Here is a 16,921-nt window from a genome sequence, read left to right as displayed (position 1 = left end):
TGTCTATATTTCCATGCATTTATTAGCCTGGCAAGCCAGACTAAATGTGAATATTTAGTCTGGTCTCGGTCGTAGACATTTCTGAAGGGTGTGGGTAGGAACAACCCGTTGTCTTTCAAACTGTCTCTGTGCGTATAGGCCAACGCTCTGACCAATCAGCGCAACAGTGACTGATGTAGTCAGAGCGACAGCAGTGGGGGAGGGTAAACAGCTGGTAAATCAGACTTTTGCCATAGCCGATCGGCAAAACAGTGAAAACGTCCTTCTTGAAAAGGAATGAGCGGAGAGCCTCTTCCTGCTCATGTTTCAACGTTAACTCCAAGTCTAATTCTTCTAAAACTGATTCCAAAGCGGAGTCAAACGCGCGCTGTTCACTAGCCGTAGCCATCTTTCCTGTTGTGCTTTCTCCAGCGTCGAGCAGCCTTGTCGTCACTCCTGCAGAAGCCCGCCCAAAGAATCCAAACAAAAACCTTGCGTTGTGATTGGCGGGCACGATTTGATGCCCGGGGTGTGTTGCTGATATGGTCCGAGGCTAGACCCACTCGTAGGCAAAAATATTTTTGGCCGCTAGGCGGGTGGGTCTAGTTTACTAGGCTATGCATTTATGAGTTCCATTTTTATTTTCTAGCCAGAAGAGCGCTGCTCAAATCTGCCCCTGTTCTCTTATAAGACCTCATCAATCTTATTTTCCATTGCAATGGTAGCAGAGGGCTCAGCAGACAACTACTTTAAACTCCCTTTCTATGGTGTTAGTTTCACATAGTGCTAATAAAATATCTGTCACCACTGCAATTTAAATAAAGAACGACCTCAACTTATTACTATGTACGCTTGTGTGGACACCTGACCATCACACCCATATGGAAGGCCATTCCCAAACTGTTGGCACAAAGTTAAAAATCACACAATTGTCGAGTGGCCTGCACAAAGCCCTGATGTCAACCCCACTGTCCACCATTGGGATGACCTGGGACACTAAACTGTGCACCAAGCCTCCTTCACATCAATTCAATTTATTTGCATAAGGCTTTTAACAACATTGTTACAAAGTAGCTTTACAGAAATATGGAAATTCTGGATAGAAATTATAAACATACGAATTTATAAATTTATCCCTAATGAGGTGACGGTAGCAAGGAAATTCTCCCCGAGATGACAAAAGGAAGAAACCTTAAGAGGAACCCATCCTCCATTTGGGTGAAAACAAATAGCATGCTTATAAATAATTCACTTCTATAACTGTGTCCTATAGAGTCACAAGATACAACTGTGTAACCAGGAAATCCATTACACAGTGGTGCGTGAAAGTTTGTGAACCCTTTAGAATTTTCTATATTTCTGCATAAATATGACCTAAAACATCATCAGATTTTCACACAAGTCCCAAAAGTAGATAAAGAGAAGCCAGTTAAACAAATGAGACAAAAATATTATACTTGGTCATTTATTTATTGAGGAAAATGATCCAATATTACATATCTGTGAGTGGCAAAAGTATGTGATTTGTAATTTGTAATAATTTTTTCTTAGCTAAAAGTCTTCATGAATTCTAATTTGTAAACTGTTTTTCTTTTTTAGAGGTTTTTTAAATTTATTTTTTGTTAGTTATTTTAGTTATTTAGAGGGCCACGTGTAAATTATCTATAATGATATTTAGTGTCACCCTTAAATAAAGTTCTTAAATGTGAACCTTTGCTTTCAGTATCTGGTGTTTGTGACCCCATTGTGCAGCAATAACTGCAACTAAACGTTTCTGGTAACTGTTGATCAGTCCTGCACACCGGCTTGGAGGAATTTTAGCCCATTCCTCCGTACAGAACAGCTTCAACTCTTAGGACTTGTGTGAAAATCTGCTGATGTTTTAGGTCATATTTCTGCAGAAATATAGAAAACTAGCGGCACGGTGGTGTAGTGGTTAGCGCTGTCGGCTCACAGCAAGGTGGTCAAGTTCGAGCCCCGTGGCCGGCGATGGCCTTTCTGTGCGGAGTTTGCATTAAGGTATTAGGCAGAGACCCGTCCACCCGTAAATTTGACGGGCAATTGCCGATTTCAACGGGCAAGTATACACACAGACGGATACTGAAACGGACGATAATGCCGAAAATTTTCGCACATGAATACTCCCACATGTCATCCGATAAATCCAGTTATGTTCCGCCCACACACGGACTGGCCATCGGGAGTAGCGGGAGTTTTCCCGGTGGGCTGGTGGTTCAGCGTGGGCCGGCGGAGAAAAAAAAAAAAAAAACAGTTGCGCGCTGGCCTTTAATATGATAAGCAATGTTAACAGTTTCTTTAACAAACTGTTAACATTGCTTATTACAGTTGCGCGCTGGCCTTTAATATGATAAGCAATGTTAACAGTTTCTTTAACAAACTGTTAACATTGCTTATTACAGTTGCGCGCTGGCCTTTAATATGATAAGCAATGTTAACAGTTTGTTAAAGAAACTGTTAACATTGCTTATCATATTAAAGGCCAGCGCGCAACTGTTTTTTTTTTTTCTCCGCTGGCCCACACTGAACCACCGGCCCACTGGGAAAACTCCCGCTACTCCCGATGGCCAGTCCGTGTGTGGTTCCGCCATCATTTACAAATCGTAAGAAACACAGTTTAATACGAAAAATACTGAAAACTTGAAATGAAAAATCAGAATATTTCATCGTTTCCGCCATTTTGGCCCGCACTGAATCTTGTAACATGCGGACTGAATAAATCGCGAATTCTGATTGGTCGAAAATTGCCAAACACCCTGCGTTGTAGTTTCCTCTTTCTTGGCGGGAGAACCGCATTTTTTTTTGCTGACTCACTCTTCTGGATCAAGATGAATCCCAACAAACGCCCCAAATTGAATGTGACAAAAACTGATTCGTTTTTCCACAAAAAGACAGAAAAGGTATGTGTGATACATTGATTAACAAGGGGGTTTCATTGGGGTATGGTAAAATAGAATACTGTTGGTTTTTTTTTTTTATTAAATACTGTAACTAGATCAAAAGATTATATACAATTCATTGTTGTTTATTTTCTTTTCACTTTTGTTACCAAATCAAACACCATACATACATCTGATACATTCAGGAGTGAAACTGAAAAAAATACAAAGTAAAAATATGCAATATTTCTGATCAAAAATTACACGCCATTTCACCCTGAAAATGTCCTAGAATGCAGGAAATGAAGTCTAAATTTCAAAAATTTTCTGGGGGGGCATGCCCCCAGACCCCCCTAGAGGGACTTCGCGCCTGCGGCGCTCGTCTTCGCACCTGCGGCGCTTATCAGGATTATATAAAATATTATTTTTGACTGGTAAATTTCTTTTTCTGCCTAATACCCTAGTTTGCATGTTCTCCCCGTGTCCGCGTGGGTTTCCTCCGGGTGCTCCGGTTTCCCCCACAGTCCAAAGACATGCAGGTTAGGTTAACTGGTGACTCTAAATTGACCGTAGGTGTGAGTGTGAATGGTTGTCTGTGTCTATGTGTCAGCCCTGTGATGACCTGGCGACTTGTTCAGGGTGTACCCCGCCTTTCGCCCGTAGTCAGCTGGGATAGGCTCCAGCTTGCCTGCGACCCTGTAGAACAGGATAAAGCGGCTACAGATGAGATATAGAAAACTCTAAAGGGTTCACAAACTTTCAAGCACCACTGTAGTTTTGGCAGAAATCCTGTTTTGCTGAAGTTATCAATTGTTCATTGATGGAGACCCAAGTCCAAAACTGTTCGTGGCAACTGCAGTCCTAAAGTTATCATGGCAATTGTGGTCCTAAACCATCATAGCAAAACTGTTTGTATTAATATTCCAAAGTCGTCTTCTATGCGTGTCTTTAGGCTGTCTATACGAGGCCATCCTCTACAGGAGCGAAGTGATGAAACTCCAGCCAGAAGTAGGGCATCAGGATGGATCAGGCAGATCCAAAGAGCAGGGGAGGTCAGCATCACTGGTATCTCCAGAGCGAAAAGTGTAGCTTCTTGTCTGACATCAGTGCCTGACCTCACTAATGCTCTTGTGGCTGAATGGGTAAATCCCCACACCACCACCTACTACTACTTCTTCCAGCTGCTCCCATTAGGGGTCACCGAAGCAGATGTGTTACGCGTATTTGATTTAGCATCGTTTTTATGCCGGATTCCTTTCCTGACGCAACCTTCCTCAATCTATCTGGGTTTGGGACTGGCATCAAGCATGCACTGGCTTGTTACAACCCCAGTGGCTGGGCATTTTACCTAATCCGCATGTCTTTGAACTGTGGGGGAAACCCACGCAGACATGGAGAGAACATGCAAACTCCACTCATCAAGACCCCGTTGGCCGTGAGGTTCGAACCCGGAACCTTCTTGCTGTCAGGTGACAGAGCTAACCACTACACCACTGTGCCGGGTAAATCCTCACAACCACATTCCAAAATGTAGTGGAAAGCCTTCCCAGAAGAGTGGAGGTTTTTATAGCAGCAAGGGCAGGCCAACTTTGAGATATTCAACAAGCACAAATGAGCATGCTGGACATGCATCTGCAAATGTTTGGCCAAACAGCGATGTTTATAAACAGCAATTGTGATGTGTTTGGTTTATCTGGAGTCCTGGTTAAGCTCACCAGTATGTTGTCTGGTTTGATGTCAGCATGTAGAATATTACAGCGCTTCAGAAGCTTTAAGGCCAAGAAGAGCTGCTGGCTGTAGGAACGAACTGCCTTAATGTGAAGACCTACATCTTTACCATACTTCTTCAAGACCTCACGAAGATTCATACTGAGAGAGAGAGAGAGAGAGAGAGAGAGAGAGAAATATTTGACATTACATTAGAAATAACATGACTGTTTGTGCTGTTATATGAAAAGTTACATGAAAACTGCTCAATCAGATTTGAGTGTTCACTCAGTGTTACTGTATATAAATAGAATCAACTCCTCAGGACTTTTAAAGACAAACCCACATGTACACATATGTATAATGCAGTACCTAAGAGGCTCAAACACCAGACATAAATGCTGTTTATGGTAGAAATGTCTGAAGAGGCGCAAGCAATGGAATTTATCATCTGGATCAGCATCATTAAGCTTCTTCAGAAACTCCAGCTCCTTCAGCCCTGTCTTTTGCCTGTGAGCAGAGAGATTGCTGTTACCATCACGGTGCTTCACACAGCTTGCAATGCAAATTGGAAACCACTAGAATCCCAGATCAACATCAAACAAACTTTCAGATACTTCAACTCAAATCCTAAATTTGTCCACTGAAATTTCACCCATATTTACAAATACAATCCAAGAATAAACAATAATTTACAGTATAAGTAGTAACATTTTGTTTCTGCTTTTAGGGGTAGGCAATTTGTTGATTCGGATATACTAAAAATATTGTCCCCTGTACTGAAAAATGCTTCGGCATTGTATCAAGTTGTTTTATGCATCAGATGTTAGTCTAGTCACTAGTCCAGCTCACATTCTCCCTGACAGAGAACAAACCAAAAATAACCAAGAGGTAGTCCCTTAGTGCACGTTTTTCTCCTTGATTTGTCTGGCATTACAGCAGCATGGATAACACGGGGGAATTGGCAATTTATTAAAAAAAAAAATTAACACCCGTTATATAGAACCGGTGGATTTAACACATGGCCCAAACAATGGTTATTTGTAAAATATACAAAAGGCAAGATTGGCATGTCAAAAAACCACCACAAACTTGTTTCACGACAAAGAATGCACCACAAAGTGCCTGATGAAGACACTGTACGTGAATGCAACAGCACCACAGCCAGAAATAGTGCTGAAGTAAATAATAAATACATTTGAAAAAGGTGTAAAACTAGTGTTTGAAACAAAATTAAAAAATGGTTGATCCTTGTTACAATTTACACAAGGTCCCCAAATTCATTTTAAGGACAACTGTTCAGGACTTTTCCAACAATTCCTTCAGCTCGGAACAACTCATCTCATCTCATTATCTCTAGCCGCTTTATCCTTCTACAGGGTCGCAGGCAAGCTGGAGCCTATCCCAGCTGACTACGGGCGAGAGGCGGGGTACACCCTGGACAAGTCGCCAGGTCATCACAGGGCTGACACATAGACACAGACAACCATTCACACTCACATTCACACCTACAGTCAATTTAGAGTCACCAGTTAACCTAACCTGCATGTCTTTGGACTGTGGGGGAAACCGGAGCACCCGGAGGAAACCCACGCGGACACGGGGAGAACATGCAAACTCCGCACAGAAAGGCCCTCGCCGGCCCCGGGGCTCGAACCCAGGACCTTCTTGCTGTGAGGCGACAGCGCTAACCACTACACCACCGTGCTGCCCTGCTCAGAACAACTGAATCATAAATTTGTTGCTCTACTCTAAAATCGAGCCTTCTCTGATGCAACTCGTTTTTCCTTATCCGTGCTGCAAAACAGATAAATCTGTGAATGGTTTCGCTCACAAAACACATTGCACACAAGCCTATTCTCACGATCTCATCTTACAAATGTGCAAATGGCACAGTCAAATCGTTCAGTTACTTTTAAACTTGTGAAAACAGAGGGACTATGCAAAAAATAGCTGTAACTCCCCTAAACTTTTAATGAAATTTTTCTTAAACCCCTTTAATTCAAGCTGAAAGCCTACAAGTCAATCGCATATTGATGGTTTCATTTCAAATCCTTCGTGGTGGTAGACTGAGGCAAAATTATGAAAACTGTCACTGCACAAATACTTCTGAACCTGACTGGTCACAACAAGTTGCACTGTTGACATGGTAACCATGACAACTATGATAGTGAGGAAAGCTCAGTGCAGGTTGCACTTTAGGCGAAGTGGTAAAAATCGTTCTCTTTTGTTTATGATTTGAATACACCAAGACAGCACAGGATTTTCCAGCTCTTCCTCCCATATTCCATGCAAACCAAATCAACTAATGTATTCTAATATAAATAGGTACTTGTCTGTCAATCACATTGCCTTTTACTGCACTTTTAAATAATGAAGACATTAGAAGCGATACACTTATTATTCAACATTATATATTATGCATGCCTGACAATTTTTATTTGAGAAATAACACTACGTTCAGACTGCAACCTGAAACGACCCATATCCGATTTGTTGTGAAATCCGATTTTTTTGTTAGGCCGTTCACATTACCAATTATATGAGACTTGTATGCGATCTCCAATATGAACGGGAAACGACCCAAAAGTGTCCCGCATGCGCAAATTGACACGTAATAAGCACATCTACGTAATACGTAAACAAAAAAAAAAGCGCACTCTTCAAGTTTAATGATTTCTTTTTTTGTTTGTTTGTTTAATTATCTGGTTAGTGTTAAAGTGTGAGGTCTCGTGTGTGTTTTTGTTTCTGAACTGAACTGAAAACGTGTAGCCTGGTAACGAGGGTTGACTCCTAAATGTCTCTCTAATTTCTATACAAGTGCACTACATGTTACTAGGAAGTAATGGATTTTTAAACTCTATATAGTGCACTCGAGCTTCAGTAGGCAGTCATTTGGGATACGGCCGCTGTGTTACCAAACTCTTAATTCAGGCTTAATAATTTGCACATATTTATTTCGTCATATTAATAAACTTTTTCTACTTTTTTATAAATATTTATTTAGATTGTTTATAGCCAGCTGAATTCTGCAACTTCTCTCAGCGCTGGCTCAAGGTGCAGAAACACCAGTGCAGTTTGCTATGGAGATGAGGCGAGACCTGGCGATGTGGTTTTTGTGGTGGCGGCGGAACTCACACAATAATCTGATTAATGTGGGCAGCAGACTAATGAGACCGAAGGTGTCAAATTACTGGAAATTTCCAGAACAATCTTATAATCTTGTAATACAGGATGGTCTAAGTTATAAATCAGTTATAGAAACTGCTTTATTTAATCAGGCTAACAGATCAACATCCAGGTCCCTATCAAATCCACCATTAGCTTGATCAATTCTATAAAAGTCTATTTAAATTCTGAAAACTGTACAAATGTTGTTGTTTTCCACCAAAGAGGAGGGATTAGCCAACGCAGAATAGTGACGTTTGTCTCTTGTTGATGACGTGTAGGTCGCATGAATGCGACCTGTCCGGTCAGACTGCAGTCGCATGTGAAAACAACGGATATGCATCGGATTTAGGACCACATATCCAAGCGGCCTGGGTCGCATGTGAAAAAATCGGATCTGTGTCGTTCAGATTGTCAATAACAAATCGGATACAGGTCGCATATGGGCAAAAAAATCGGATATGGGTCGTTTCAGGGTGCAGTCTGAACGTAGTCTAATTGTTTACATTTTGTTGGGACGTGCGCTTAATTTTAATAAACTGAAAAGGTACTTCAGCTGATGTTTTCTTTGTTATTCTTTTACTTGATGTGATTTTCCTTGCAGATTTCCATCAACAGGGGAAAAAAGTCTGGTTACTCTATTCAGTAACTAGTTAAATAAAAACCAACAAGGGAGGGGGAAAAAAAAACCAAAAACCATTATTCCAGCCTGAAAAAAACTCGACTTTTTTTTTTTTTTGCCAGATCACCCAACCCTATTTATAACATTTTAAATTACTGTGCATTCACATGAGCTCGTTGTTACGGATGATCTTGACTGCCACTTCTTGGCCAGCACGGGCAGTGTCTCTGGCTCGGACCACATTGCTGAATACACCTTGCCCTGTGTAGCCATAGACATCATAGCGCTTATCCAGCATCTCACCGATGTTCACACCTGGTGAGCCGAAGAGGAAAATGCAATATATATTTATTCAGTTCACTTCATTATTATTACAAAAACCACAGAAGGGAGGAAATTTATTTTAAAAAAAAAAAGGGGGGTAGGTCAGCAGATATTTACCAGTATTGATAACATCAGCAATGTCGCATTGCTATTTAATTTCATTTGATGGGTATAGCCATAGACACACACACAGACAGACATCCATCCAGCCATCAAAAATTATGAACATGCTGATATCGGTGTGTGATTTTATCACCGGAAATGTGAAATTTTTTTTAGATTTGTCAGCAGCTGCAAAAACTGATTGTGTTCTTAAACAAGGAACAACACATACGATAGTATCCTTCAGCATCAGTCCAGTTGTCTCTCAGATTTGGGTTTTCCTTAAAATCTTTGCCGACTCCAACAGCCCTGAGCCTGGCACTCTTTGGAAAGAAGGAGGAGGGGGGAAAAAAAAATGTTTGCGAACAACGTTCATACAGTCACCTGCTGTGAAGAAGCAGTATGTATTTGTTTGTGTGTGTGTGTGTGTGTGTGTGTGTGTGTGTGTGTGTGTGTGTGTGTGTTTTTCTCCCCCTCTAACACTTACATCAAAATCTGCAGCGAACATGTCATCCGACTCTGTAAACATGTCAGGGGCAGAGGGTTTCTTTGGGTTGGCTCCTGATGAACAACAAGCATAATTAATTTGTACAGTACATTGCTTGTATGTATAAACTATATCAGAATGAAAAATTACATACAATTAGTGTCTTCCAAAAGTATTCATCCCCCCTTGGTGTTTGTCCTGTTTTGTCGCATTACAAGTTGGAATTAAAATGGATTTTTGGGGGGGTTCACACCATTTGATTTACACAACATGCCTACAACTTTAAAGGCGGAAATTGTTTTTTGTGTGAGAGACACAAACAATAAGGGTGTATTCAGACCAGGATAGTTCGATAGTTCACTTGCTTTGGTCCGAACCAAATGTTTTTTTTATTTTTTCATTTTGGTGCGGTTCACTTTCACACTGTACATTTTAGTAAGCGGACCAAAATCTGTCAACAAAGCCACGCGCCCTGAGGTCGTTCAGCTATTGGTCAGAGACGACACGCGCACAAAGCGTTAAGTTCAAAAGTAGTCATGGAGGCTTTCCGTGCTGTTATTCTTTTTAATGTCATCAAAGCTATATGTTTTTTCCAGTTTTTACTGTTTTCACAATTGTGCGATTACTATGCTGTTGTACAAGTAATTTATCAACGACGACGACAAAGGGCAAGGCGGCTACGGAGGATAGCGCTGATGAGCGCACATCATGTTGTGACAGTTCTGGCTCTTCACGCAATAGATGAATTTCTTTTTTGCGTCGCTAGTACCGCCACTTTTTGAAAGAATGTCCCTGATTTTAATGTAGGTCTGACGGAGTTTCTTCACTTTTAGCCGACATTGTTCTGGGGAGCGCGTGAACCCCTTCTCCTTCATTTTCTCACTGAATACAGCAAACACGTCGGCATTTTTGTGTGTTCTCTCCAAAAGCTCAGATATGTGGACATCTGCCCATATAGAGATCTTGCAGTCACGTGACCGGAAAGTACACAACCACCATCGTGTCGGTCAAAAACACCGCTGAATACTGCTGCACTCGTGTACAGAATGGATCAATTTCAACCGACGGACTACACGGCTCATTTTTCTAATGAACAGATAACTAGATATATGTCTAAAATAAACGATCTACAGATTTGTGACCCTTATGGCTTTCCGGACGGAGTTTTCACGACCGGATTTTGAACTGCCAGCGGAATACCCGGACGTGTATGATTACCTCATCAACTTTCTCTCGCTGTTCAGTGGTGAAGCACTGCGTGCTTATAAATCTCTGCACAGTTATCTTTACAGAAATTCAGGATTTGTCAGCGACTCAGATGTGGCATCTTGTAAACAAGAAAATGATCCTCACTGGATGGGTAAGTTACTTAAGTATTGAGTATAGCACTGACCAGCCGATTATAGAATAGAATAAGGTAATTCCAAATCGTCCGTGTTGTTTACATGGATCTGGCGTTGGAGAGGTAGAGGCTTGGCAGTGGAGGTTTGAGTAGCTGTTTTCTGAGCTTAGTCAACAGGCCGGCTCTGCCTGTAGCCTCGCTTTTGCTTCGGCTCCCGGCGCCGCCTCCTTCTCTTTGCTTCCGATAACAATCCACGGAGACCCCGCTGGTCTCGCAATCTGGTCTCGTCCGGAATGTTTTTTTTTTTTCTCGTCCGGAATGTTGTGCATGCGATGGAAATCGCTACAAACCGTCATTTTCTGCTGGAAACCAATGTCCAGTAAGTCCATACAGTTGTAGTGGATATTGAAGTCCGGTACAGACGAACAACACGCAAAAATACACACAAAAAACATAAAAAACGTGCACAGGTAGGGAGAGCTTGTAGCCGCAGCCGTTGTAGTAGAATTGTATATAGTAGGGTTTTCCAGAAGAAAAGGTAGAAGTAAAAGCAGAAGTAGAACCAGAAGTAGAAGTAGAAGGCGGAATATGGCGTTTGACCGACACGATGGCGTCTGTCACAATCTGGATCGGCTGTGACGTCACATGCAAGATCTCTATATCCACAAGGGTACGCGTTTCTTCCTCGGCCCACGTTTGCCCCCTACTCATTTTTTGTACTCGCCTACCACTGGTGACTGAACGACCCTTGACAACCGAAACAGTGTTTGCACTTTGCGGTGGAGTGTCAAGACTCTGTTTCCCATAATGCTTGACAAACGACGGAAGCTCCCGAGGTACAAAAAAGCAAAATTGTCGGATTAGGTCCGGTCTGTTTTCACACCTCCAAAAGATCCGCACCAGGGTTCCTTTGGTCCGGACCGAGTCCGACCTTGCAGCTCGGTCTCGGTCCGCTTGTTTGGTCCGGACCAGAGTTCGGTGGTTTGTATTCAGACCAACCCAAAAGGTCCGGACCAAGGGAAATTTGGTTCATTTGGTCCGGACCAAACAACGTAGGTGTGAATACGCCATAAGATGAAAAAACAGAAATCTGGAGTGTGCATAGGTATTCACCCCCTTTTGTATGAAACCCCTAAATAAGAGCTGGTCCAACCAATTCACTTTATAAGTCACATAATTAGTTGATTAAGATCCACCTGTGTGCAATCCAAGTGTCACATGATCTCAAGGACAGCAAAGACTGTTCAAAATGGGCTCCTCCAGGTACAGCTGAGAAACAAAGCCCATCATCAATGAGAAGCAAAGAAGAGTCAGGCTGAGGTTTGCTAAAGACCACAAGGATTAGACTGTAGAGGACTGGAATAAGGTCATCATCTCTGAAGAGACCAATTTTCAGCTTTTCCCATCACCTGGTCGTCTAATGGTTAGATGGAGACCTGGAGAGGCCTGCAAGCCAGCGTCTCACATCCACTGTGAAATGTGTTGGAGGATCGGTGATGATCTGCGGGTGCTTCAGCAAGGCTGGAATGGGGCAGATTTTTGTTTGTGAAGGACACATGAATCAAGCCATCTACAAGTTATCCTGGAAGAAAACTTGCTTCCTTCTGCTCTGACAATGTTCCTGAACTCTGAGGACTGGGTTTTCCAGCAGGACAACGCTCCAGGCCATACAGCCAGGTCAATTAAGATGTGCATAAAGGACCACAAGTTCAAGACCCTGTCATGGCCAGCCCAATTTCCAGACCTGAACCCCACTGGAAACCTCTGGAATGTGATCAAGAAGAAGATGGATGGTCACAAGCCATGAAACAAAGCTGAGCTGATTGAATTTTTGCACCAGAAGTGGAATAAAGTCACCCAAGAGGAACGTGAAAGACTGGTGGAGAGCATGAAAGCTGTGATTAAATGTCAGGGTTATTACACCAAATATTGATTTCTGAACTCATTCTAGGTTCAAACAGTAGTATTTTATTGTTTAAAATTTAATATGATCTTGATTTCTATGCAAGGCCTACTCGAGGCCTGAAAACACTTCATTTTTTTTTTTAATTTTGACCAGTTGTCATTTTCTGCAATTAAATGCTCTAAGTTACAATATTGTCATGCGGAATTTGGGGGAAATGTCAGTAGTTTATGGAATAAAACAAAAATGTTCATGTTCCTCAAACACAGAAACTGATAAGAAACCACTGCAAAATTATAAAATTAAAGTCCCCTCCCAGAGCTGTATGTATATGCATGCGCGCGCGCACACTTTTTTATATATATACACTACCGTTCAAAAGTTTGGGGTCACTTTGAAATGTCCTTATTTTTGAAAGAAAAGCACTGTTCTTTTCAATGAAGATCACTTTAAACTAATCAGAAATCCACTCTATACATTGCTAATGTGGTAAATGACTATTCTAGCTGCAAATGTCTGGTTTTTGGTGCAATATCTCCATAGGTGTATAGAGGCCCATTTCTAGCAACTATCACTCCAGTGTTCTAATGGTACAATGTGTTTGCTCATTGCCTCAGAAGGCTAATAGATGATTAGAAAACCCTTGTACAATCATGTTAGCACAGCTGAAAACAGTTGAGCTCTTTAGAGAAGCTATAAAACTGACCTTCCTTTGAGCAGATTGAGTTTCTGGAGCATCACATTTGTGGGGTCGATTAAATGCTCAAAATGGCCAGAAAAATGTCTTGACTATATTTTCTATTCATTTTACAACTTATGGTGGGAAATAAAAGTGTGACTTTTCATGGAAAACACAAAATTGTCTGGGTGACCCCAAACTTTTGAACGGTACTGTACACTGTATTAGGGCTGGGAATCGATCCAGATTTCCTGGATCAATTCGATTCCGATTCATAAGGTCACGATCCGATTCGATATCGATTTACTTAGATATTGCTGGATTGTCACTTTAAAGTAAAAACTGTCCCTATTGACAGGAACAGCCCAATATGTGTTTGTGCATGTAATTTAACACCAAATGCCTTCTCCAGTGCAGTTTGATTCGCCGCAGGTTTAGCTGAAACTGTGTCGGCGTGGTGCCTGGATAAGTGGTTGCGGAGATTGGTTGTATTGCCACTATATTTTACCTCTATGTGGCACAGTTTGCACACTGCTTTTGTTCTGTCGACTTCGTCTCTGTCCTCGTAACGTTTGAATCCAAAGTAATGCCATACATCAGCTTTCAGGCCAGGCGGTAATTTTAGCTGTGCAGCTTAAGCCATCTCGCGTTCTTAAGTTTCGGTTTCGTTTGCCGGCACCCGCTTTTTATAGCGGTCCTTGCGCGGTCGAGAAAATAGTGCCTATAGCCACCTGGAAGAGATCGATCCACACATTTTTGAATCGATCTCGTATTTTTTGAACGTGAATTGATATCGGATCGTGGCTCGATCTTTTGAACCCAGCCCTACACTGTATATTTAAAAAAATAAATAAATGGTGGGTTAAATTAATGATGGCAATGGAAACCTCCCCGAGAGGACATGAGGTTGAAATCTTGAGAAGAACTATCGTAATTGAGTTAATGTTAATTAATCTCATATTTTATTTAGCATTTTTCAATATGCTTTCTTTTTTTAGTCAGTGAAGGTAATCTTATGTAATGAGACTTTATGTAACCTCTAATTGTAGAAAAGCTTATGATGTCTTTGGAAATGTCTCTTATCCTCAGTGGGTGTAGCTGCATGGAAAGGATTTTACTTCGAGTGACTATAAAGTCTGACAAGTTTGGAAGATAGTAAAAGGAGGAGAAATGTCATGCAGCTTGGATTTATAGTGATGCTTTCATCTCTAGTTGGATTGAAAGAAAATGTGTAAGCACATCTCTCGGTGTTAAAGGTGTCATTGCATCGTTTTTTCATTAATTGTGCGGTGGTCTCTAGTATGAATGAATGCCCTGTGAGCCGGTTTTGGTGAAAAAAAATGCTGTGGTTCTCCTGTTTCAGGCTGTTCTAGTTTGGTGGAGGAGTGGGTGGGGAGAGAAGGACAAGATTTCAGCTCTTACTCATTAATATTCATGACATGTAAACATATTGCAAGAAATGAGCAGGAGAGAGAGACGGGGAGGGATCGGGAAATGACCTGGGGTCGGAATCGAACCCGGGTCCCTGGATTTATGGTATGGCAGCTTATCCACCTGAGCCACAACGCCCCAACATATCGCTTCAGATTGGCTAACAGCACTGTGACGCTCCCTCCAGTGGGTTATGGGCGAGGCCATGACTACTAATTTTTGAAGTGACGCAAGTTCATAGGGCTTTTTCTGATTGGCTTGTTTTTCCGTCCATTTTCTTTCATAGGCAAATACAGGGAATGGGGGTAGAAGACCCCCATTTTCACGTGCAGCATGCATATGAAACTCGGAGTGACCTACGGTATTTCAAAAAGAGCAAGTATTAAACAGTTTGTCGTGGAATGACACCTTTAAGACATCATTTGGTGACCAAGTATGGGATGTTTCCGGTTTCTTATAATGATAATTCAGTATAGTTTTATAGTAACCCATGTTAATCTAATGTTTATTTTACCAATGGGCATGAAGACTGTTGTCTCTCTGTAACCAATCACCTTAACATTATTATAATGCGTATTCAATATAAACGGCACGTAAAACTTAGGCTGGTCGCAGATTGCTCCCCGGCTGTTATTGGAAATAAACCTGTTGCATGTTGGAGTCAAACTGTGTGGACGCGAGTTACTCTTATTGACTACAGAAGGTATTTTCTTCCACAGAACCAGACTCAAAAGGGAACCCATCCTCATCTAAAGCTGGGCATACACTGTGATTTTTGGCCCGATTTTGACACGAGCGACTATTTTGGAGATCGGGCCGAGTTTTGGCTCAATCGTGCGTCTCGGATCATGTAGTATACATGGGGTAACGACAAGCGATTAACACCTCACGACCTCCTCCCGATCGATCGGATGAAAATTAAACCGGTTTGAAATCCTGAGCATCGCATCCGATCGTACATAGTGTGAGAACAGGAATCATAAGCTGCGTGCTGTTTACCCCTGCGATTCACTCGTACAGTGTGAGCAGCAGCTGAATACCGCGATTAAAAAATATATATATATCGCACAGTGTATGCCCAGCTTAACCAACAGCAGATAGTGTGATTATAAATAACTCACTATATGCTATATAGTCAAATAGTGCAACTGTGTAACCGGGAAATTTATTAATTTTAACATGATGTCCATTTTGATGAAGTTATCAACTGTTCACTGATAGAGACTTCAGTGCAACACTGTGTGGCAGTTGCAGTCCTACACCATCACAGCAAAACCATTTGTATCAACTATTTGCAGTCCGGTGTCATCTTCACGGTTTCTACATGGTCACACGAACCAAGGTGTCACAAGGGCATGTTCAAACTGCTTTCGAACAACTACAATCATCACCAAAATCAGCAAAGAGAGAGACAGTGCACAAAATGAACATCCTTCATTAACTGACCCCACACACACCACTTCTAACCTGTGAATACTCACCCTCCTTCTCTTGGGCAATGAGGTTGTGCTTGGCCTTCACATTGGCCTCGAAGGTGTTCACATTTTCACGCTCATACTCCTTAACGTCAGCAGCAGCGCGTTCCAGGATGTCGTCTGGTGAGGCAGAGCGACTGCGCGTGCTGCTCTGGGGACTGCTCGGCTCTGATGCCATTGAGCCTATATTGCTGTCCTCATTTACTGTCCTGTATTTCTAATAAACACAATAGGGACAGTGTTGGCATTCAAATCAGAACAGAATTTGCTGGAATCAGCAGATTGCAGAATGGAAATGACCACCGTATTCTTTTATTTAAATGGAAAATACGGCAATTCCCCACCTGCATTATTGCTAGTCGCTGCTGCCGTCGCTTTTCAATCAGAGCCTCCTCATCCTCCTCTTCGGCATCAAAATCTTCCATTCTGAACACATTGCACTCATAAACACAAACAACTACCAAGAACACCAAAAATAATACAAGGGTTGACTGTATGCTCTGCCATTTTCATTACATTACAGGTATTTAGCAGACGCTCTTATCCAGAGCGACATACAACATACCCAGAGCAGCCTGGGGAGCAGTTGGAGGTTAGGTACCTTGCACAAGGGCATTTCAGCCATTCCTGCTGGTCCAGGGAATCGAACCGGCGACCTTTTGGTCCCAAAGCTGCTTCTCTAACCATTAGGCCATGGCTTCCCATTTTCTCTACATACAGTATCCAGTTCAACTCCAACAATGAGAAATATGTATGACGGAAAGAAAAAAAAAACATCTACAGATACACCTCTTGCTGGGACTGA

General features: G+C 41.9%; 1 protein-coding gene across 3 annotated transcripts in view; it reads right to left on the bottom strand.

Annotated features, from left to right (window-relative positions):
- Positions 1-16,921, bottom strand: part of prpf4bb (pre-mRNA processing factor 4Bb) — a 39,177-nt gene that overhangs the window by 5,481 nt on the left and 16,775 nt on the right. For all 3 annotated transcript variants that reach the window (XR_009650728.1, XM_060900068.1, XM_060900069.1), the window contains 7 exons: positions 16,461-16,542; positions 16,123-16,333; positions 9,287-9,360; positions 9,032-9,122; positions 8,541-8,688; positions 4,956-5,093; positions 4,592-4,745 (listed from right to left, as the gene is read on the bottom strand). Coding sequence is in view for 2 of the 3 variants with exons in the window: in XM_060900068.1 (XP_060756051.1) it covers positions 4,592-4,745; positions 4,956-5,093; positions 8,541-8,688; positions 9,032-9,122; positions 9,287-9,360; positions 16,123-16,333; positions 16,461-16,542 (898 nt within the window). In the remaining variant the exon portion in view is untranslated. The remainder of the gene's footprint in view (positions 1-4,591; positions 4,746-4,955; positions 5,094-8,540; positions 8,689-9,031; positions 9,123-9,286; positions 9,361-16,122; positions 16,334-16,460; positions 16,543-16,921) is intronic.

The sequence above is a fragment of the Neoarius graeffei genome, chromosome 19, assembly GCF_027579695.1.
Source record: "Neoarius graeffei isolate fNeoGra1 chromosome 19, fNeoGra1.pri, whole genome shotgun sequence".
Lineage (NCBI taxonomy): Eukaryota > Metazoa > Chordata > Actinopteri > Siluriformes > Ariidae > Neoarius > Neoarius graeffei.
Note: the sequence above shows the minus strand (reverse complement) of the source record. Positions and strands in the feature narration are given on the sequence as shown.